Source organism: Pristiophorus japonicus, chromosome 2 (genome assembly GCF_044704955.1).
Source record: "Pristiophorus japonicus isolate sPriJap1 chromosome 2, sPriJap1.hap1, whole genome shotgun sequence".
Lineage (NCBI taxonomy): Eukaryota > Metazoa > Chordata > Chondrichthyes > Pristiophoridae > Pristiophorus > Pristiophorus japonicus.
This window is the reverse complement of record NC_091978.1, coordinates 133256387-133278129: the sequence shown is the minus strand read 5'-3', so window position 1 is coordinate 133278129 and position 21743 is coordinate 133256387. Positions and strand designations below refer to the sequence as shown.

General features: G+C 49.7%; 1 protein-coding gene across 1 annotated transcript in view; it reads right to left on the bottom strand.

Annotated features, from left to right (window-relative positions):
- LOC139228945 (transmembrane protease serine 9-like) overlaps nucleotides 1-21743 on the bottom strand; it is a 128429-nt gene that overhangs the window by 51091 nt on the left and 55595 nt on the right. The window contains exons 9-10 of the mRNA XM_070860494.1: nucleotides 6250-6324; nucleotides 4231-4408 (exon numbers count right to left, since the gene is read on the bottom strand). Coding sequence (XP_070716595.1) covers nucleotides 4231-4408; nucleotides 6250-6324 — 253 coding nt within the window. The remainder of the gene's footprint in view (nucleotides 1-4230; nucleotides 4409-6249; nucleotides 6325-21743) is intronic.

The window sequence follows — 21743 nt, the reverse complement described above, 5'->3', positions numbered from 1 at the left end:
GGGTTAACCAAACTGGAAGCAATACGGTGGAGGAGGATTTCCTGAAGTGCATAAGGGATGGTTTTTTAGTCCAATATGTCGAGGAACCAACTAGGGGGGAGGCCATCTTAGACTGGGTGTTGTGTAATGAGAGAGGATTAATTAGCAATCTCGTTGTGTGAGGCCCCTTGGGGGAAGAGTGACCATAATATGGTGGAATTCTGCATGAGGATGGAGAATGAAACAGTTAATTCAGAGACCATGGTCCAGAACTTAAAGAAGGGTAACTTTGAAGGTATGAGGTGTGAATTGGCTAGGATAGATTGGCGAATGATACTTAAGGAGTTGACTGTGAATGGGCAATGGCAGACATTTAGAGACCGCATGGATGAACTACAACAATTGTACATTCCTGTCTGGCGTAAAAATAAAAAAGGGAAGGTGGCTCAACCGTGGCTATCAAGGGAAATCAGTGATAGTATTAAAGCCATAGAAGTGGCATACAAATTGGCCAGAAATAGCAGCGAACCTGGGGACTGGGAGAAATTTAGAACTCAGCAGAGGAGGACAAAGGGTTTGATTAGGGCAGGGAAAATGGAGTACGAGAAGAAGCTTGCAGGGAACATTAAGACGGATTGCAAAAGTTTCTGTAGATATGTAAAGAGAAAAAGGTTAGTAAAGACAAACGTAGGTCCCCTGCAGTCAGAATCAGGGGAAGTCATAACGGGGAACAAAGAAATGGCGGACCAATTGAACAAGTACTTTGGTTCGGTATTCACTAAGGAGGACACAAACAACCTTCCGGATATAAAACGGGTCGGAGGGTCTAGTAAAGAGAAGGAACTGAGGGAAATCCTTATTAGTCGGGAAATTGTGTTGGGGAAATTGATGGGATTGAAGGCCGATACATCCCCAGGGCCTGATGGACTGCATCCCAGAGTACTTAAGGAGGTGGCCTTGGAAATAGTGGATGCATTGACAGTCATTTTCCTACATTCCATTGACTCAGGATCAGTTCCTATGGAGTGGAGGGTAGCCAATGTAACCCCACTTTTTAAAAAAGGAGGGAGAGAGAAAACAGGGAATTATAGACCGGTCAGCCTGACATCGGTAGTGGGTAAAATGATGGAATCAATTATTAAGGATGTCATAGCAGTGCATTTGGAAAGAGGTGACATGATAGGTCCAAGTCAGCATGGATTTGTGAAAGGGAAATCATGCTTGACAAATCTTCTGGAATTTTTTGAGGATGTTTCCAGTAGAGTGGACAAGGGAGAACCAGTTGATGTGGTATATTTGGACTTTCAGAAGGCGTTCGACAAGGTCCCACACAAGAGATTGATGTGCAAAGTTAGAGCACATGGGATTGGGGGTAGTGTACTGACATGGATTGAGAACTGGTTGTCAGACAGGAAGCAAAGAGTAGGAGTAAATGGGGACTTTTCAGAATGGCAGGCAGTGACTAGTGGGGTACCGCAAGGTTCTGTGCTGGGGCCCCAGCTGTTTACACTGTACATTAATGATTTAGACGAGGGGATTAAATGTAGTATCTCCAAATTTGCGGATGACACTAAGTTGAGTGGCAGTGTGAGCTGCGAGGAGGATGCTATGAGGCTGCAGAGCGACTTGGATAGGTTAGGTGAGTGGGCAAATGCATGGCAGATGAAGTATAATGTGGATAAATGTGAGGTTATCCACTTTGGTGGTAAAAACAGAGAGACAGACTATTATCTGAATGGTGACAGATTAGGAAAAGGGGAGGTGCAACGAGACCTGGGTGTCATGGTACATCAGTCATTGAAGGTTGGCATGCAGGAACAGCAGGCGGTTAAGAAAGCAAATGGCATGTTGGCCTTCATAGCGAGGGGATTTGAGTACAGGGGCAGGGAGGTGTTACTACAGTTGTACAGGGCCTTGGTGAGGCCACACCTGGAGTATTGTGTACAGTTTTGGTCTCCTAGCCTGAGGAAGGACATTCTTGCTATTGAGGGAGTGCAGCGAAGGTTCACCAGACTGATTCCTGGGATGGCGGGACTGACCTATCAAGAAAGACTGGATCAACTGGGCTTGTATTCACTGGAGTTCAGAAGAATGAGAGGGGACCTCATAGAAACGTTTAAAATTATGACGGGGTTAGACAGGTTAGATGCAGGAAGAATGTTCCCAATGTTGGGGAAGTCCAGAACCAGGGGACACAGTCTAAGAATAAGGGGTAAGCCATTTAGGACCGAGATGAGGAGGAACTTCTTCACCCAGAGAGTGGTGAACCTGTGGAATTCTCTACCACAGAAAGTTGAGGCCAATTCACTAAATATATTCAAAAAGGAGTTAGATGAAGTCCTTACTACTAGGGGGATAAAGGGGTGTGGCGAGAAAGCAGGAATGGGGTACTGAAGTGCATGTTCAGCCATGAACTCATTGAATGGCGGTGCAGGCTAGAAGGGCTGAATGGTCTACTCCTGCACCTATTTTCTATGTTTCTATGTGCCACCTTCCCTCCACAGGTTGGACCAGGGTCTCAAGTTCCACATCTGAAAAGCAGCTGGCTCTCCTTAAACCTCTTGCATTAGCCAAGCAACAGAGACAAACTCAATGTTCAGGGCCTAGCTGCAAAACCTGCCCTTTAAGAAGGCCACGGAGCCACTGCCTCGTTATCAGCAGATGGGCATCAGCTAAATTTTGCCGCCCAATTGGCCACTCCACACCCACACCGCTGCAAAGGGCCCATTACCGTCACCAATATCGTACCGCTCCTTTTTGTCTGCAAAATTGCTGAATTTCGCTCGAATGGCCGCCGCATCCATTGCCACGGTAATGAACGACAAAGAGCGGTAGATGCGCCTCGTTTTGGGCAGTGAGCAATTTCGACCCCAGTGTGTTATACCCAGTGTTATTTCCACAGTCACTAACATCGGGAGCAGTAATGGAATCTTAAATCACTGGGTGTATTTCTCCATAAATAGAAATATATCAAAACAGCAGGAGTTAGGGTGAAATGAATTTGCGTACTTTCAATAAAATGCAATTAAACCTCGAGGGACCAAAATTGCCCCTTTCTATAAGTCCCGTAGCCGCCTGAAAGCAGCAGCCACGTGTCGATGCGGACTGGCCGCCGAGTCTCCGCGGAGTGAGCCGCCATTTTCGATATTGCCCTCCTTCAGTATTGGAGCGGTGTACAGGACCGTTCCACCCGTTTTTCCCGCCGCGTCGTGCATGCACCGACCCCTTACCAACCACTTACTGACCGGCTGCGAACCCTTCCCGAAATTGCCAGCGCGATGACATCATCAGCGTGGCACTGATGTCTTGGAGCATCAGCCAATCCAACCCGCCCCCACTTCCGCTGCGCTAGTGGTGGCTCCGCCGCCCCAACTGCACTTCCGTCCCGCTCCAAAAAAAGCCACGAAGTTATGAATTTCTTTAGATTGTCCACCCCATGCATTGAGATCGGTAGATGCGTCCCATTTTAGGCAGAGGGCAATTTTGGCCCCCCTAGTCTGTAGCCACAAAACTAACACCAAATTAACAGTGTGAGTCAGAGAGATGACTAGTATGTCTGTTGTGTGAAATAGAAGTGTATACTGGTGCAAAGATTTTCATTTCCTGCGATGAAGATCATGAGCTGGATTTTCTGGTCCTTTGCGCTCCGGGTTTCGCCTGGAGCGGCGTGAAAGCCAGCGTTCAGTTCTCCTGCGCCCCTTCGGGATCCTCCGGTCGGTTGTTATGACGCTCAGTAGCACCGCTGGGAAGAGCTGCGCAAGGTGTGTAAATCCTCGCGTTTGGCCAGTAGTTTGGCCAATTGCCTGATCCATCCACCCGCAAGTCCGCCCACAATGACCGCCCGGGAAATCAGTGCGGTCCAGCCTGGCCGGCAGCACAGAGGAAGGTAAAGTACTCCGAAGGTAAGGGCGAGTGTTTGTTCTATAAACCTTTCAGCGATTTGTGTTGTGGTGGCGTGGGCAATGTTTTGGGAATGTTTTTGTGGGTTTTTTTAAGATTCACCCCCCCGCCCCCCCCACCACTATCCCGCAGGCCTCTATCGGAGCACATATGACCCGACACTTTAGTTCACGAGTTTTGCATTTTTGCACCTCAAAAAGTGTACAACACCTCCCTACGCACTGCATCCCTGACGCAGGGCCCAAATGGTGAACATTCTTTTCCAAAGCGCAGATTATTCCCGGCTGGTAACTTTCCCGCTCCGCCTACGTTTTTGCCCCAAAAGCAAAAAACCTAAAATCCAGCCCATACCTTTGAAAGCAGTGAGCAGCCGTGATAATCCAACGACTGTCAATAATCGATCCACCACAGACATGGCTGAATCTACCCCATTGTTCAAAATGGAGAGACACTTGCCAAGGCCATTCACCAGGAGCAGAAACATTTCCACCAACAATTTTGGCTTCCGTTTGATTTGGTTTCCCACAACCTGAAAACAATCCATTTACCATATTATTATTATTCTCAAGCTGTGATAATTAATATTATTCATTACTACATTACTACTTTTATATCTACGTGCACATCCTGTCAACCTTTCCCATTATAGATTTCTACGTCCATTGACACAATTTATGTAAACCTATCACGCAACAATTACATGCTCTTGCCAGTGGTGGCATTGTAGCACCTCAATTTTACACCTCCGGATGCACCATGAAGCGCTGATGCACTTCAACACCCCTCCCCTTCGATTAAAGGGGAGGGCTGCTGCGCACACTACATGACCTCTGATGGCCACCCATGGGCCACAAGGGCAGTGTGCGACTGGGCCAGCAGCAAGGCACCCAAGGCGGAGTGCCGGACTGCACGATGACAGCTTGGACCACACTAGGGTCGCCATGGTCGAGCCAACTCGAGAGTCGGCCGATAAAAGAGGAAGGCGCCGAACACCTCGAGTCTCTTTGCGGGGAGGATGTGGAGTCCATGCGCAAACAGCGGAAGGAACGCACGACAACCCAAGCACCCCCCCACCCATCCCTTCAATCACCGTCTGCTCCACCTGTGACAGAGACTGTAGGTCCCACATTGGTCTCTTCAGTCATCTGAGAACTGATAGTGTGAAAGCAAATCATCCTCACCCTCGAGTACGAGGGACTGCCTAAGAAGAAAAAAAGTGTGCGGGAGAGGGAATCGCACTCTGCTACGCACCTCTGCTCCAGCCTCTACAGGGTATACAAGTTCAGGCTGGGGTCATTTAATTTAGATATTTTTGTCAGGTGCCTATGCTAGTATGAGCACATGTTGAGCACTGCTGGGGGAGGGGAGGGTTGCAGATAAAATCACCTTCATAAAGGATTTCCCTGAGGATGCTGGCATTCTTCAGGGATGTCCAGGCCAGGATCTATTTCAATCCAAGAAATGACCTGCAGGAACCATAGGAATTCCAGCATGGAAAATATCCTGATGACCTCAATGCCCTGCTATGTTACAGGCTTTGTGCAGGAGGGCGGGCACAAGTTGAACCCTCCCCAGGCCCCAATGGAAAATCTTGCTGCTGTTCTCATCCTGGGGCTCACCCTCCTGCCTCATCCCTCCCCAGCAGGGCCCACCTGTGGGCCAGTGCGGCATCCTATCCACCCGATACTGCACTGGCCCAAACCCAGCGAGCTGCAGCAAATCTTTAATCCCCGGCGTGTAGCTCGCCAAACAGCATGGAAATTAGGCCCCGGCCTCAAGATAATTCAGGCCTCATGCCAGCAGGAGTGAATGCCCAAAAGTTAAAATTTAGCCTGGTGTTTCCAAGTCCGGCCTAATTTTCATGTCTCTCTGTTGCAGTCCCGGAAGACTTATGCTCTTGAAATGAATCCCAGAGTCTAAGGAAATTTGGGGAATTTAACGAGTGCTTGTGACAATAAGCCCCATGAAAGTGTGACATACAGTCCTAGGGTAGTAAGACTTCAAAATATTGAAGTATGATAGATCTCCTTCTGTTTACGAATTTCATCACCTACGAGTTAGCTTATTTGGGGTTATTAACCCACTGCAGCAAAGTATCTGCTGCTGAGCAAAGCCATAAACAATCCACCTGGCGGTCCACTGGTATCATAATTATTACTACTCAGACATAAAGGCCCAACTGCACTAACTCGTGTCTTCTGCATTAGAGTTATTGAACTGGATATTGTGCATTTCTTGCTGTCAGAGCTACCGCTGGAAAAGAGGACAATCTCTTGCTGTACCGGCATGCTAACTTATGGGGCCTAAAATTCTGTTCAGCGGCTTCCTTCGGACGAATGCCTCCGATCCGAAACATCTCTACGAATGTACCTGCTGATGCCAGAGCTGTCTTTGATTCCATTTGGAGACCTTCTCTTCCCGTGCTTTGCAGCGAGTCCACCGCTTCTAGATTGGCAAGTAAAAGCTGGAGTCACATGGGGCTGGACAACCAATCACGGTACAGTATTCTCATTGACAATAATGGGAACTCTGCAACTCCGAGTTCCTATTACTGTCATTGAGAATACCTGCTAAAACACCCACACACAACATAATAAAAGAAAATACCTCATATATTTAACATTGTTTGAAATTAAAGTTAATTAAATGTTTTAGAAAAATATTTTTGGGATTTTATTTTAATTGTCTTATTAGGGTGTAAACTAAACTTACCTTAGTGGACAGGGTTTTTTTTACATTAAAATGTGTTTTTAAATTTTATTTTTATATGTTTAAAACTCTTACGATGGTAAAAGTAGGCTATGTGACTGCTTTTACCAGGCGCAAGATGTTACGGAGACTCACTCGGCAAGAGTTGGGCAAATAGCACAATCTCGCCTGCGCGAGTGTCCTGGCTGCGGGGATGCGGAGGATCTGTCAAAAGGACTTCTCTGCTTTTATACTCCATCCCCCTTTCAATAAAGGCCAACATTCCATTTGCCTTCATGATTACTTACTGTACCTGCATATTAACTTTTTGTGTTTCATGCACAAGGAGACCTCGGTCCCTCTGTACTGCAACATTTTGTAAATTTTCCCCATTTAAATAATAAGTTACTTTTTTATTATTTCTGCCAAAGTGGATAACCTCACATTTTCCTACATTATACTCCATCTGCCAATTTTTCCCCATTCACTTAGCCTGTCTATATCCCCTTGCAGAATTGTTTTGTCTTCCTCACAACTTATTTTCCACCCATCTTTGTATCATCAGTAAATTTGGCTGCATCACACTTGGTCCCTTCATCCAAATCATTAATGGAAATTGTAAATAGTTGAGGCCCCAGCACTGATCCCTGTGGTACCCCACTAGTTGCAGTTTGCCAACCTGAAAATGACCCAATTATCCCAACTCTCTGTTTTCTGATAGTTAGCCATTCCTCTATCCACGTTAATATATTACCCTCAACCCTGTGAGCTCTTATCTTGTGCAGTAACCTTTTATGTGACACCCTATCACATGCTTTCTGGAGATCCAAATACACAATATCTACTGATTCCCCTTCATCCACCCTGCTCATTGCATTCTCAAATAACTCGAGCAAATTTGTCAACCATGATTTTCCTTTCATAAAACCATGCTGATTCAGCTTGACTGCATTATGATTTTCTAAATGTCCTGCTACTGCTTCCTTAATGATGGATTCCAGCATTTTCCCAATGACAGATGTTAGGCTAAGTGATCTATACTTTCCTGCTTTCTGTCTCCCTCCTTTCTTAGGATTGGTATTGGTCATTTCAGTAATTATGGAAGGAGATAACACAAAGGAAGTGTATGAAGTACAAAACATAGGGATTATTAGAAAAGGTATGTATATAGCTTATCACGAGACAGTAACTTATGGAGACAGTTTGATAGGAACAAAATTGGAAGGATATGTTACTCATCAGGGCACCACGATACGCCCTCATAAAATTAGTTATGGTCCTGAGGCAGCTTGTGGATTTAATATTACAAATACGCTAGTAAATTGCGCCATGGAAACCATGTGCACACAATGGGGAAAGGCACACGTGGCGTATGTAAGCAACAGAGAAGACTGTGTAATGACTAATCAGAAATCCTTCAAGTACAATCAGCAGGAATGCCAGATCCCCACTGCTACAGTCTGCTTTGTTTCGGACATACTTTTGAGAATCGGAAGGAGGAATTGATAGACATACATCGACGAGAGTCAACATCGATACAGGTGTCAGGAGACATAAAGGAGGAGCTCACCAAGTACGTGAACATGTTTGGGGATGAGGTGCCCCCATTACCAGAGGGGACAGAGTGTAGTGTAACAAAATTTGCAGATGACACAAAGATTAGTGGGAAAGCGGGTTGTGTAGAGGACACAGAGAGGCTGCAAAGAGATTTAGATAGGTTAAGCGAATGGGCTAAGGTTTGGCAGATGGAATACAATGTCGGAAAATGTGAGGTCATCCACCTTAGAAAAAAAAACAGTAAAAGGGAATACTATTTGAATGGGGAGAAATTACAACATGCTGCGGTGCAGAGGGACCTGGGGGTCCTTGCGCATGAAACTCTTTTGAGTTTATCTGTAAAATAAAGAAACATTAAAACGTGCCTTGGATGACACAGCAGACATTTACAAGGCCCTTTTTTTTCCTTTTTTTTGGGGGGGTTTTTTTTTGGGCGCTAAAATCACATTTTTCCAAGTGCCCCCTATAAAAGGGGAGGGGGACACTAAAAGCACCGGCAATTAAAACAAAATTAAACTTTAAAACGTAAAATCAAATTAAAATTTGGTTGCCGGGCGTGATGATGCACTCCAGTCCCTCCGGTGCCCACCTCTCACGGAAGGCCGCGAGCGTACCGGTGGACACCGCGTGCTCCATCTCCAAGGACACCCTGGACCGGATGTAAGAGCGGAAGAGAGGCAGGCAGTCAGGTTGAACGACCCCCTCGACCGCCCGCTGCCTGGACCGGCTGATGGCAACCTTGGCCGTGCCCAGGAGCAGTCCTACGAGGAGGCCTTCGGACCTACCCGCTCCCCTCCGCACAGGGTGCCCAAAGATCAGGAGAGTGGGACTGAAGTGCAGCCAGAATTTCAGGAGCAGCCCCTTCAAATAATAAAACAGGGGCTGCAACCTTGTGCATTCCATAAAAACATGGAACACGTACTCTTCCAGACCGCAGAAATTGCAGGCGGCCTGGGAGTCCGTGAACCGGCTTAAAAATTTGTTGCACGGCACTGCTCCGTGCACCACCCTCCAGGCCAAGTCCCCGATGAATAGTGGGAGGACCCCTGCGTAGAGTGCCCTCCATCGGGGACCCCCGCCTCCTCCGGACGGCAAGATGGTACGCCATGGCGTGTCCGGACGGCCGGCGAGGATGGCAAAGTTGAGAGTGTGCAGGAGCAGCCCGTACAGGAAACCCCTCCACGCGGAACTGAAAGGCATGGAGGGGATTTCCCCGAGGCGGCTCAAGTTGTGAGGCGCCGGCCCCCGAGGGAGGTTCCGGGGTTTGGCGCCGATGAGGAATTCCGTCCGGACGGGGGTCAGTTCGGATGGGATCTCCCCACGTGCTTGAGCCTCCTCGATGCACCTAACGGGGTCAGGGCCCAGAGCTGTTTTTAGCGACTCGATGGCATCGGCCGCGTGGCGGACGTTGGCAGAATTTAGGCGCCGCGCCAGCGTGTCTGGCGCCATCCAGCCCGCTCCTCCGCCATCGAGCAGGTCCCTGACCATGGTCACCTCACCAGCCACAGCCCTCTCTTCCGACCGCCACATAAAACCTCGGTCGTGGAGGTACGGATTCCCGAGCAGCGGCTCCTGCAGGACGGCCGCCACTCCAGCTGGCGGAGAGCTGCGCTTGGTGGAGACTTTGTTTCAGACCCTGATGAGTTCCTTGTAAAAGACAGGCAGCTCCCGGAGGGCGGTCCTGACACCCCCCAAGTTCACAAACAGGAGCTGCGTGTCGTAATTGAGGTCGCGCTGCTGGCGGAAGAAATACGTCGCCAGAGCACACCACCTAGGAGGGGGCTCGACGTAAAGGTATCTCTGCAGGGTCTGAAGACGGAAAGTCGCGAGCTGGGCGCTGACGCACACCAACGACTGACCGCCCTCCTCAAGCGAGAGACTCAAGACCGCCGCAGAGACCCAGTGCTTCCTGTTGTTCCAGAAGAAGTCCACCAGCTTCTTCTGTATCTTGGCGACAAACGCAGGGGGAGGGGTCAAAGTGACCAGCCGGGACCACAACATTGCGGCCACCAGCTGGTTTATGACTAGCGCTCGACCCCTGTAGGACAGCACTCGGAGCAGTCCTGTCCAGCGCCCTAGGCGAGCGGCGACCTTGGCCTCCAGCTCCTGCCAGTTCGCCGGCCAGGCTCCCTCGTCGGGGCTAAGGTAGACTCCCAGATAGAGGAGATGGGTCGTGCTCCAGGCAAAAGGCCTGAGCTCCTCCGGCAGGGAGTCCACCCGCCAATGACCCACCAGGAATCCAGAACATTTCTCCCAGTTGATCCTGGCGGAGGACGCGGCCGAGTAAATCTCCTGGCACTCACGCATCCTCCGCAGGTCAGCGGGATCCTCTACCGCGAGGAGCACGTCATCGGCGTAAGTCAAGAGGACGACCTCCACGCCCCTTGCAGAGCCAGTACCGTCAACCTCGTCCACAAGAGGCGCAGGAAAGGCTCCACGCAAACGGCGTATAACTGGCCGGACATGGGGCATCCCTGGCGCACCCCTCTCCTAAAGCGAAGGGGCGCCGTCAAGGACCCGTTAACCTTAATCAGACACTCCGCGGCGGCGTACAAAAGTCGGATCCGGGCAACGAAATGCGTCCCGAACCCGAAAGCGCGCAGAGTTCCGAGCAGATAGTCGTGATCCACCCTGTCGAACGCCTTCTCTTGGTCGAGGGATAGGAAGGCGACCGACAGACCAGCCTCCTGGGAACAATGGATGAGGTCCCGGACCAGATGGATGTTATCGTGGATTGTCCGGCCCGGGACCGTGTAGGACTGGTCGGGGTGGATCATGTGGTCCAGCACGGCACCAAGGCGAGCAGACATCGCCCTGGCGAAGATTTTGTAGTCCGTGCTGAGGAGGGAGACCGAGCGCCAGTTCTTAAGGAGGCGGAGATCGCCCTTCTTAGGCAGTAGGACGATGACTGCCCTGCGCCAAGAGAGGGCCATCTCCCCGGTCGCCAGACTTTCCCCCAGGACCCGCGCGTAGTCGCTCCCCAGGACGTCCCAGAACGCCCTGTGGAACTCCACGGTCAGCCCGTCCAGCCCCTGGGTCCTTGCGCATGAATCCCAAAAAAGTTAGTTTGCAGGTGGAGCAGGTAATCAGGAAGGCGAATGGAATGTTGGCCTTCATTGCGAAAGGGATGGAGTACAAAAGCAGTGAGGTCCTGCTGCAACTGTATAGGGTATTGGTGAGGCCGCACCTGGAGTACTGCATGCAGTTTTGGTCACCTTACTTAAGGAAGGATATACTAGCTTTGGAGGGGGTACAGAGACGATTCACTAGGCTGATTCCGGAGATGAGGGGGTTACCTTATGATGATAGATTGAGTAGACTGGGTCTTTACTGGTTGGAATTCAGAAGGATGAGGGGTGATCTTATAGAAACATTTAAAATAATGAAAGGGATAGAAAAGATGGAGGCAGAGAGGTTGTTTCCACTGGTCGGGGAGACTAGAACTAGGGGGCACAGCCTCAAAATACGGGGGAGCCAATTTAAAAAACCGAGTTGAGAAGAAATTTCTTCTCCCAGAGGGTTGTGAATCTGTGGAATTCTCTGCCCAAGGAAACAGGCTGCTCAGGCCAGGGCAAGGTCAAACCTACAGATAAAAACACATTCCAAGAACCTGAGAATGATTTCATATGCTATGGAGGGTGAAGAGATCACAGGCCACTTAGTAGGCAATCTGATAAGGAATAACAAATGCTTTGACAGAATCCCTTCTTTGTATCTATTCTCCCATTTGTGTTATCTGTGGCAGTTAGTTCACTTTACTTAGCCTCTCACTGTCACTGGCAGTGTCTTCTATCACTGACACTCAAAATCTGTGTAATAATGAGTGAATCCTTTGGGTTTTTGAAGATTTTGTCTTCGGCTGCTAGGATAGAACTTCCCCCGCATATGCCGGAATAAAGATCATTTCGAACTTAACTCTGGAGTCTGTCATCAATCGGGCGTCGATCCTCTATTTCAGTGGGTCTGTTCGGGAGAAAGGAAGATTTCTCCACAACACAAGGTTAATTAGTGAAAGATTTGGCAGATTTTCCTCTTTAGCGCTAGAACATAAGGAACTGGCAGGGCAGAAGCGCTCGTCACAAATTCGGGTACAGGCTGTCCACATGTTCCATCCATTACTGAACAGAAATATCAAACAGCTCATGACCAAATTTATAACAAATTCTTCTGCCTTGCAATCCTCTTACATCCAGGGACTGAAGAGGAAAATCTTCCCCTTTGTTTGCACTAGTTGATGAATATATAAGATTATAATAGTTGGATGAATTGTTTTTCACACAGAGGGATATTAGTACTTTCGCAGCAAACTCAAAGTGTTTTTGAGTCAAAAACCATAACATCAAAGACACTATAACTTCATTTTAAAAGCAAATTAGATATAAAAGAATATAAAAAGTTACTGGGAAAGGATGAGCTCTGGTTGAAGAGTTAGTGATTTGCCACATAGTCTCTTTCTCTACTGTAATTTCCAGGATTCTGCTATTATCTTGCCTTCTATCATACAATTGCAGGCTGCTCCCCATGTCAAAAATTAACTTGATTGCATGTGATATGATGAAAAAGATGTGTGAGACATAATGGCCGCAGGAGGGGTAACTTTACAAGTCCATACCATCACCAGGGAGCCTTGCCTATCAGCACTGCATTTCAGTTATCGTTCCCTTTTTTGCCCATTAATCTTAATGGTTAGAAAAGCATGGGCAGTGCACATCTAAGATTCCAATATGTGCGGTTGCTGGTGAGACTCCCGTCAGCAGTATAGATTTCTCAAATTAGCTCCAAACGTTCAAGGTAGCAAACTCATTCTGCTCAACCTTTGTTTATATTATGAACACCTTGATTAGGTTACTGCTTTGTAATCACTCCCAGTTATTCACTATTTTCTAAGTATAATGCATATACAAGACTCTAATAAGTAGTAATTTGAGGATCATCTGTACAACAATAGTCTAGCTAACAATAGTCAGTATGGATACAGAAGAGAAAGATTCTTCTTGCCCAACCTCCTGAACTCCGTTGAAGCTTGAATTAATTATACTCAACATTATGAGGATTCAGAGTAAACTCTGAGAATGGATAAGAATGGATATGAAACAATGAGTACTCACTGGAGGAGTTCTGTCAGAGTGAAGGGAAGAATTGCTGAGTGGGTGCCTCAGGGCTCAATGCTGGGGCCCCTACTGTTCCTAATTTATGTAAATGACTTGGATTCAGAAACTCAAAGCAAAGTAATCAAATCTGCAAATGATACTACACAAGGAGGGGCAGTGAATCAGAGAAAGCAGCTCAGAAACTGCACAAAATATGTAAAAGAGCATAACAAAGGCAGATGAAACAGTGCAGAAAGGTGTAAAGTGCAGCACATAGGAAGGAAAAATAGATGACTTATGAGAGTAAATTTTTGTCTCCCTACCATCCTGCTTTTCTGCAAGAATTGGGGGTGGGAGGAGGGGAGGTGGTAGTAGGACATAAATCCTAAGATAATGGCCGGAATTTTACCGGTGCTCAGCGGACGGGATAGGTGGGTGGTCAGCTGTCAAATTTAAAATGAATGACAGCGGGGCGGGAACCAAGGCCAGGTTTACTTCACTTGACGCTGCACACCCTGGCTGCCACATGTTGTGGCAGGTTGCCACCACCACACAACAACAACATAAAGCATCCCTATAATGCACGGATTTGTTAAAGGAAGGTCGTGTCTGACGAACTTGATTGAATTTTTTGAGGAGCTCACAAGGTGGTTCAATGAGGGTTGTGTGTTTGATGGTGCAGGCGGGAGGGATTTAGATTCCTGAAGCATTGGGACCATTTCCGGGGGAGGTGGGACCTGTACAAGCCAGACGGGTTGCATTGCAATAGAGTCGGGACCAGTATCCTCGTGGGAGGGTTTGATTGTGCTGTTGGGAGGGTTTAAGCTAGCTTGGCAGGGGGATGGCACTGGAGCGTAGATTCAGTGGGGAGAGAAGCAAAACTGGAATTGGGCAGCAGAAAAGTAGAAAGTGAATTTGGAAGACAGAGGGAAAAAGGCTGGTAAATAGACAACAAGGGAGTTTGGCACCAATAAATGGTATGTACTTCAATGGAAATGAATATAGGGATTAAGGCAGATGAGCTGTGAGCACAGATAGACACTTGGCAATACACTATTATAGCTATTACTGAGACATGGCTGAAAGAAGGAGAGGTATGGCAGCTCAACATTCCTAGTTGCAGGGTTTTCAGGTGGGATAGAGAGGGGGTAAAAAAGGAGGGGCGTGTCACAGTATTAATCAAAGAAACAATTACAGCTATGAGAGGGATGATATGTTAGAAGGGTCATCAAATGAGGCCATATGGGTTGAATTGAAGAAAAAAAGGGGTGATCATACGGCAGGAGTGTACTATATACTCCCAAACAGTCAGAGGGAGATAGAAGAACAAATATATCGGCAAATTGCTGTGAAGTGCAAAAAACTATAGAACTGTAATAGTGGAGGATTTCAACTACCCTAATATTAACTGGGAAGAAAGCAATGTAAATGGTACAAAGGGTGCGGAATTCCTAAAATGCATTTGGGAGAACTTCTTTAGCCAGTATGTAACAAGCATAACAAGGGAGGGAGCGGTTCTGGACTTGGTTTAGGGGAAGAAAGAGGGGCAAGTGGAAGTTGTATCAGTGGGAGAGCATTTTGGTGCTTGTGATCATAATTCAGTAAGATTTAGGGTACTTATGGGAAAAGACAAAGGTGGACCAGAAAAAAAAGTTCTCAATTGGAGTAAAGCCAATTTTGCTGAGCTCAGATGGATTTGGCCAAGGTGGAGTGGAAATGGCTACTTGATGGTAATCAGTGTCAAAGCACTGGGAGGCATTCAAGGAAGAGATCCTGAGGGTACAGAGAAAGTATATTCCCTTAAAAAAAAAGGTGGGGCTAACAAATCTAGAGCCCCGTGGATATCAAGGGACATACAGGGTAAGGAATAGAAAAAAAGGGAAGCTTAAGACTGTAGGGGAGGACGAAAACCCCCTCATTTTACCCAGAAGGAAAAGGGCTGTGGGATCTGTCTGTGCTGCAATGTGAAATTGAAACCGAGACGGTTTGACCTTGGCAGAGCAGTGATTGGACGGGGGAGGACACCGTAGGGCCAATGGTGGGACAGAGTCAGCCCGAAACATGGGGCTTTCAAGCCAATGGGAGAGCACTTGCTCGAAAACTGTGGGACGGACTCATCGCCATTATCGGGCTATTGTCTTCCCCATGTTTACACTATGAAATTATGCAGACCTTCAGAAAACTAGGGAACTCAAAACAACCCAAGGGCCTACACAATGGCTACAGGAGGCCAACCCAATCAACACCTACTCAAACCTTGAGTAGGTTAACATCAGTGGAAAAAACCCATAATAATCTAAAACTGCTGCATTTTTCAAAATCACAAAGCCCACCAATGGGAAGGATCGATTTCAGCAGGAGAGGCAGACTGGATAATCAGTGTCAAAGCACTGGGAGGCATTCAAGGAAGAGATCCTTGAGGGTTTGAGATGCATTGTGTGTGATTCCCTGCTCTCGTGATCCAACAACCAGCAAGCCTCTCGATACTGAAGGAAATCCAGTGTCCGAAGGCACCGAAGATAGAAGAAACAAACCACCAGACTGCAGAAGGCACAATAGTGAGTAGAACCTCTGGTCCCTGGAACTACCAACTCAGTTAGGCCAGGAAAGGTGGGAGGTTGGGCATTGTACTGCTAAACTTGTGTAAAGATTTTCATTGTGTCCGTTTAGGGGGATTGTTTTGTTGGTGTATTGCTGTTTGTTGAGATACACCTTGTCAAATAAATTGGAAGCCTAAGCTCCTCTTGGAATCACCTTGTCTCAGTTCTATTGTATTACATCTCCTGATCGTGAATCTTATGTCAGAAGAGTGTAAGGGAAGCTAGGAGCACCTCTAAAACGCTCAACTGTGTGTCACAGGCTAGGGAAGAAGCGGTTAGGAGTGTTTGACACTCACAGGTGCCTCACAGGCTAGGCATAAGCTGTGGGGACGCACGAGTCTCAAAACCCCCTTCATAAGCTGTGAACACAGTCTCTCCAGGAGTGCTCTTGCAGCACTCAGGGTACCTCACAGGCCAGTCATAAGCTGTGAGGGCAGAAGCCCAGAGAGAGACACCCAAGGCACAACAACACTCCCCAGAACCCCTTACAGAACATGGTGACCGTGACAGGACATAAGCAAACAGGAGTTGTTAATATAACAGATGAGGTGATAAGAGAGGAATCTAAAATGGAGGAGAGAATTTCCTCATACATTTTTGGCAAGGTGAACCTCACCAAACCTTGGGTGCAAGCCCTCACACGGGCAGAGCGCCCAGGGGATGCTGCTGCCCAGTGGACAGCAGGGAAGGACTACAACCGCAGGGTGGAAAAAGCCATCTGGCTTATCTGCTTCACCCGCCAAGTCTGAAAGCTCGACCAGCAGGTGAAGGACTTGGAACAGAGTCTTCAGAAATCAGAGGAGCTCTCTGCTATCCGGGCTGTGGTTGGGGACAACCTGCTGGCCGAATTAGCTGAGAAGCAGCAAGGGAACCGGCAGTTGGAGGAGACCTTACGAAATAGCCGGGACTATCTTCAGTGTCAGGTCACTGAGGCCAAGGGTAGTGAGGGGTCCCTCCGGGAACAGAACTCTCAGTACACCCAGAAAATTTGGGAACTAGAGAATAAATTAAAAGACGTACAGGCAGCCTATAAAGTGACCAGTAGCCGTGAATTTGCAGATCACAGTCCCTGCCAGGAGAGGATTAAAACTCTCACCCACGCTCTATCCCAGGCAAAGGGGATGGTCGCCCTGATAGGACCTGGAGGGTCCACAGGGGACAAAGGAGAGTATTGGGGGGTAGAGGAGAATCCAAAGGCAAGAGATGCCTGACCACCTCCCGAGGCACCGGTGGTTTGTCCGGTGGGGTACCAGGAGGAGCGAGGCACGCAGGTAGTAGCATACCCAGTGCTGGGGGCAGGGCCAATGTGTCCCGCTCGGCAGCAGGGATGTGAGGCTCCCGCCGAGGGTCAGTTAAGGGCTGGATCAGGCGACTAGGCACTGTCTGCTGCACCAGGTATGGTGGGACAGCCGGAGGTAGAGGGACCAGCGCAGAAAGATCCTGAACCAGGGCGGATGTGCCCGGTCAGGAAGCGCAAGTACGGTCCTCCACAGGGAAGTGGCCAAGGTTAGGGAGCGCTGGAGAGCGACTTTATTATTCTCCATGGAGTTCAATCACTCAGGGCCATGCTGGCCCATTTGGCCAAACTCACTCGCAGCGGGGACCCGTCTATCCACTTCATGGAGGTTATGCAGGCAGGGGAAATTAATGGGTGCGACGATGCAGAGACAGCCAAGCTGCTGCTCTTCTCTCTGGACAGCAAATTGTACCAGGCCCTACCGGCAGAATGCCAGAGGGGGCAGCGCACATTTACTGAGGTCCAGAGGGCCGTCCTTGAGGCTATGGGCTTCGATGATGGCAGTCCTTTCGAACGGGTCAAAAGGACAAGGCAGCTCGCAGGGGAAACCCCGCAGGCGTTTGCAGACAGGCTGTGGATGGTATACCACGCAGCCTGTGGGGAGCTCCTCGACCGGGCGAATCTTTCTGCGGTACAGACTGGCCGCTGGCTGAGGATGCTGGTGGCAACCTGCTTGCCCCAGCTCAAGGCCAGCGCAGAACTGTGGTTCGATTACCTGGACTCCAACCTCACCGAGGAAGCAGTGGTCACGCAATCGGCACTGGTCCAACGGAATGGAGGAGGGGAGGAGGAGAAAACCTCCAAAGGTCGGGTAAATGAAGTAAAACCCAACTTGATTCCCAAAAGGGAATGGCACCAGGAGGGTGGCTGCTCGTCTGATAAGGAGGGAATGTGCTACGGGTGCGGGAAAGCTGGACATTTTAAAAGGGATTGCAGGAGCCCAGTAAAGAGATATGGGGGGGAGAAGTCCTTCAGGAGCCGCCCAGAGTGGGGGAAGTGGAGGGAGCTCCTCACCATCCCTTGACGAGATAGTAGCTGCAGTGAGGACAGCACTGGAGGGGACTGGGAAGGTAGCCACGGCAACAGGCAGGGAAGCACCAGCAACCCTGCCAGTACAGAGGCCGTGACTAGCCCAGATCCAGCCTGCATACCTGTGCCCACTAGAATACGACTCCAGGGGACGACCCTGGGTCAAGATGGAGGTTGAGGGTGTATTGGGTACTTACCTTTTGGACACTGGTGCTTCTAGCACGATAGTCCATTCGGAGGACCCCGCAACCTCACCTCTATCAAACGGGGTGCCGTATCAACTAGTTGGGTTCACAGGAAATGAGAAGGCTGGGTTTATCTCAGTCCCGCTTGCAGTTCGTTTAGGAGCACTCCAAACACAATGGAAGTGCGTCCTGATGAACTGGGAGCAGGTGGAAAAAGGGTTCTTGGGGGCTGATTTCATCATCGCTCGCCAGATCCTAGTAGACTTGAGGAAGCACTGTCTATGGGGCACAGTGGGCACGGGAGCAGAGGGAGAAGTCATGGTTATTGATAAGAAACAGGGAAAAGGGACTCTGTGTACAATGAAACCAAAAGGAGGTTACGACCTGGAGGATCTGGTCGGTAACATCCCGGCCGAGTACCGGGCCTATGTACAAGCAAATTTTGCAGCATTTGCCACCCATAAACACGATTGTGGGAGAGTCACAGGAGTGGAGGTTAGAATAGATGGGGATCCCATGTCCCACCCGCAAAAGCAGTATGGCTTTCCCCGAGAGGCAGAAGCAGACTTGGAGACAGCTTTATGGGTGTTTTGAGACCCCTAGCCACCCATGTCAACTCCCCGCTTTGGCCGGTTAGGAAACCGGACAATTCTTGGAGGGCTACGGTGGATTATAGGGTGCTCAATAAAAACATCCCAGCTTGTGCCCCCACAGTAGCGGTGGTTGCGGATCTGATAGGAGAAATCCCTGCATCCGCAACCACATTCACAGTGTTGGACATATCCAATGGGTTCTGGTCTAACTCTGTACGGAGGGAAGACCAGTACAAGTTTGCCTTCGCCTTCCGGGAACAGCAGTATACATGGAGCTGCCTCCCACAGGGCTTTCATAATAGTCCCAGCATCTTTCACCAATGCATGGCAAACTGCTTAAAAGACTTCAGCCAACCACACCAGCTGGTCCAGTATGTGGACGACCTGTTGTTGTTCACAGACAGCAGTGAGGAACACGGTCCACTGTTGGCCGAACTGCTGGTCTTACTGAAGGAAGGGGGTTTTAAAATTAACCCCAAGAAAGCCCAGATAGGTCTAGGAGAAGTAAAATTCCTGGGCCTGACGATAAGGGCAGGAGAAAGGGCCATTGATGAGGCTAGAAGAAAGGCAGTGCAGGAACTCCCTGTCCCTAGGGATTTGTCGGGGGTAAGGTCTTTCCTGGGAATCACTGGCTACTGTAGGGACTTCATCGAGGACTATGCAGCCACTGCCGTCCCTCTGCTCAGACTCCTACATAAGGGGGTCGAGTGGGAATGGGACAAGGGCTGTGAGGCAGCATTTGTCCGTCTTAAGAGAGACCTGCAGGTAGCACCAGCCCGAGGGGCAATTGATGGGGGGGAGGAATTCTTCCTGGAGGTGGCAGCCAGTGGCGACAGCTTAAGTGCAGTGTTGCTCCAGGAGCGAAATGGTAAGCTGAGACCAGTGGTGTACACCTCCAGGGTCCTCAAGGCCCACTCCAAAACTGAGCCACGGGGGGGAAGGTAACCAGCAGGCAGACCTGCTGGCAAGGGAAGGTGCTCGCACAGGTCGCCCATGGGACCCATACAAGGCAGGCAGGATAGCAGCAGCAAAAAGTAAGCCAGGGACACAAGGGCACATAGGGGCGGCTGCGGCCCCGGACCTTAAAGTAGTCCAGATGCAGGATCTGGTCCTGAAGACTGCCTTGGCTGCTATCAAAAAGGGGGAAAAGGTGAAGGGCCCATACAGTGCTGCAGATACTGCTGTGCAGGAAGGCATGCTGTTTAAAGGGGACAAATGGGTAGTGCCGCCACAACACCGGAGGGAATTCCTTCAGCTGGCCCATGAGGGTCCAGTTGCGGGACACCCCGGGCCGGAATCTACCTGGCAACGGGTAGAAAAGGCAGGGTGGTGGCCAGGCCTCCGGGAAGATGTCTGCAACTTCTGTGCGGTCTGTCTGGTTTGCGCTGCAAATAACCCAGACACTCAGAAAAGGAAGGTGTCTATGGGACATGTCAGGCGGGTAGAGGGACCATGGCAGTCGATCCCGATCGACTACATCGGACCCCTACCGGCCGCCCAGGGAGGTTATAAATATTGCCTCGCCCTGGTGGATGTGTTTTCCAAGTGGGTGGAAGCCTTCCCTTGCCGAACAGCTACCACGGTGGGGACTGCAAAATTCTGGTGAGGAAGGTGTTCTCTCGGTGGGGTCGACCTCAAATCGTGGAGTCCGACCGGGGAAGCCACTTCACCGGCCAGGTGATGCAGGCCACCCTAAAGATGCTGGGGATAAAAGCCAAATGGCATGTCGCCTACAACCCTCAGTCCTCAGGCCCCGTAGAACACCTGAACCGGACCCTAAAGGAAAGGCTGTGCAAGAAGACGGGAGACTTACCGAACAAGTGGGTGGAGGTCTTACCATTGGTCCTCATGGGAATCTGGGCCAGTCAGTCAAAGAGCACAGGGTACTCACCGCATGAGCTGATGACTGGCCGGATCATGAGAACCCCAGTGCATGTGTTGGCACCGGTTCTCACCGAAGGGCAGCTTCGAGAGGTGAACCGGGACCGCTTTGTCAAGAATCTGTTTGAACAGCTTCAACAGATTCACTGGCAGGCGGCCAACAACATGGGTAAACAGCACCGTGCCAATCGGCTGCTGCTGGAACCCCGCAGTCACCATGATTGGGAGGTGGGCGACCAGGTGATGGTGAGAAGCTTCGCCTGGGTCGGGGTATTTGAACCACTGTATATGGGACCATACAGCATAGTCGACAAGGCTAGCCCTATGGTCTATGCGGTTCAATTGCCTCACCGGGTGAAGTGGTATCACATTAATCGGTGTAAATTGTTTGACCCCAAAAGAGGTAAAAAAACAGAGGGGACGAGCAAGGGAAGGGAATCAGGCATTGGGGGAAGAACAGGCCCCGGTGGATTTGGAGGCTCCGGAGGAGGCAGCGGGCCCCGAAGCTCTACAGCCGGGGCTGGTTCACTGCTCCAGTAAGGCTATCCCACCACTGGGTAGAGGTTCCCAGCCCACTAACAGACGTAGGGGGAAAGGCTCTACCATTAGCAAGGTCCGAGGGGAAGCTGAACCTCCCATGGTGGATCAGCTGGGGCTAGCCCAAGAGGTGGAGGAGATAGCATTGCAGCCCATAATGTGGGACTCTGCACCGACAGTAAGGAGGAGTGACAGAGTGCCACAGCCCAGGGCGCCGTGGTCCCCTGTTTACTTAGCTCCCTGCCCCAGACCAAGAAGGCGAAAGACAACGGGGAGGGTGCTCTGTTGCGCTAGCAAGGGTCTCCCACCGATTATCCGGGGCTCGGGAGGGCCTTGGACGGCAGTACAAGACTCATTAAGAGGGACTATACGAGTCCCTCAGCGGCGGGCATCCTGGTCCCCAGGGT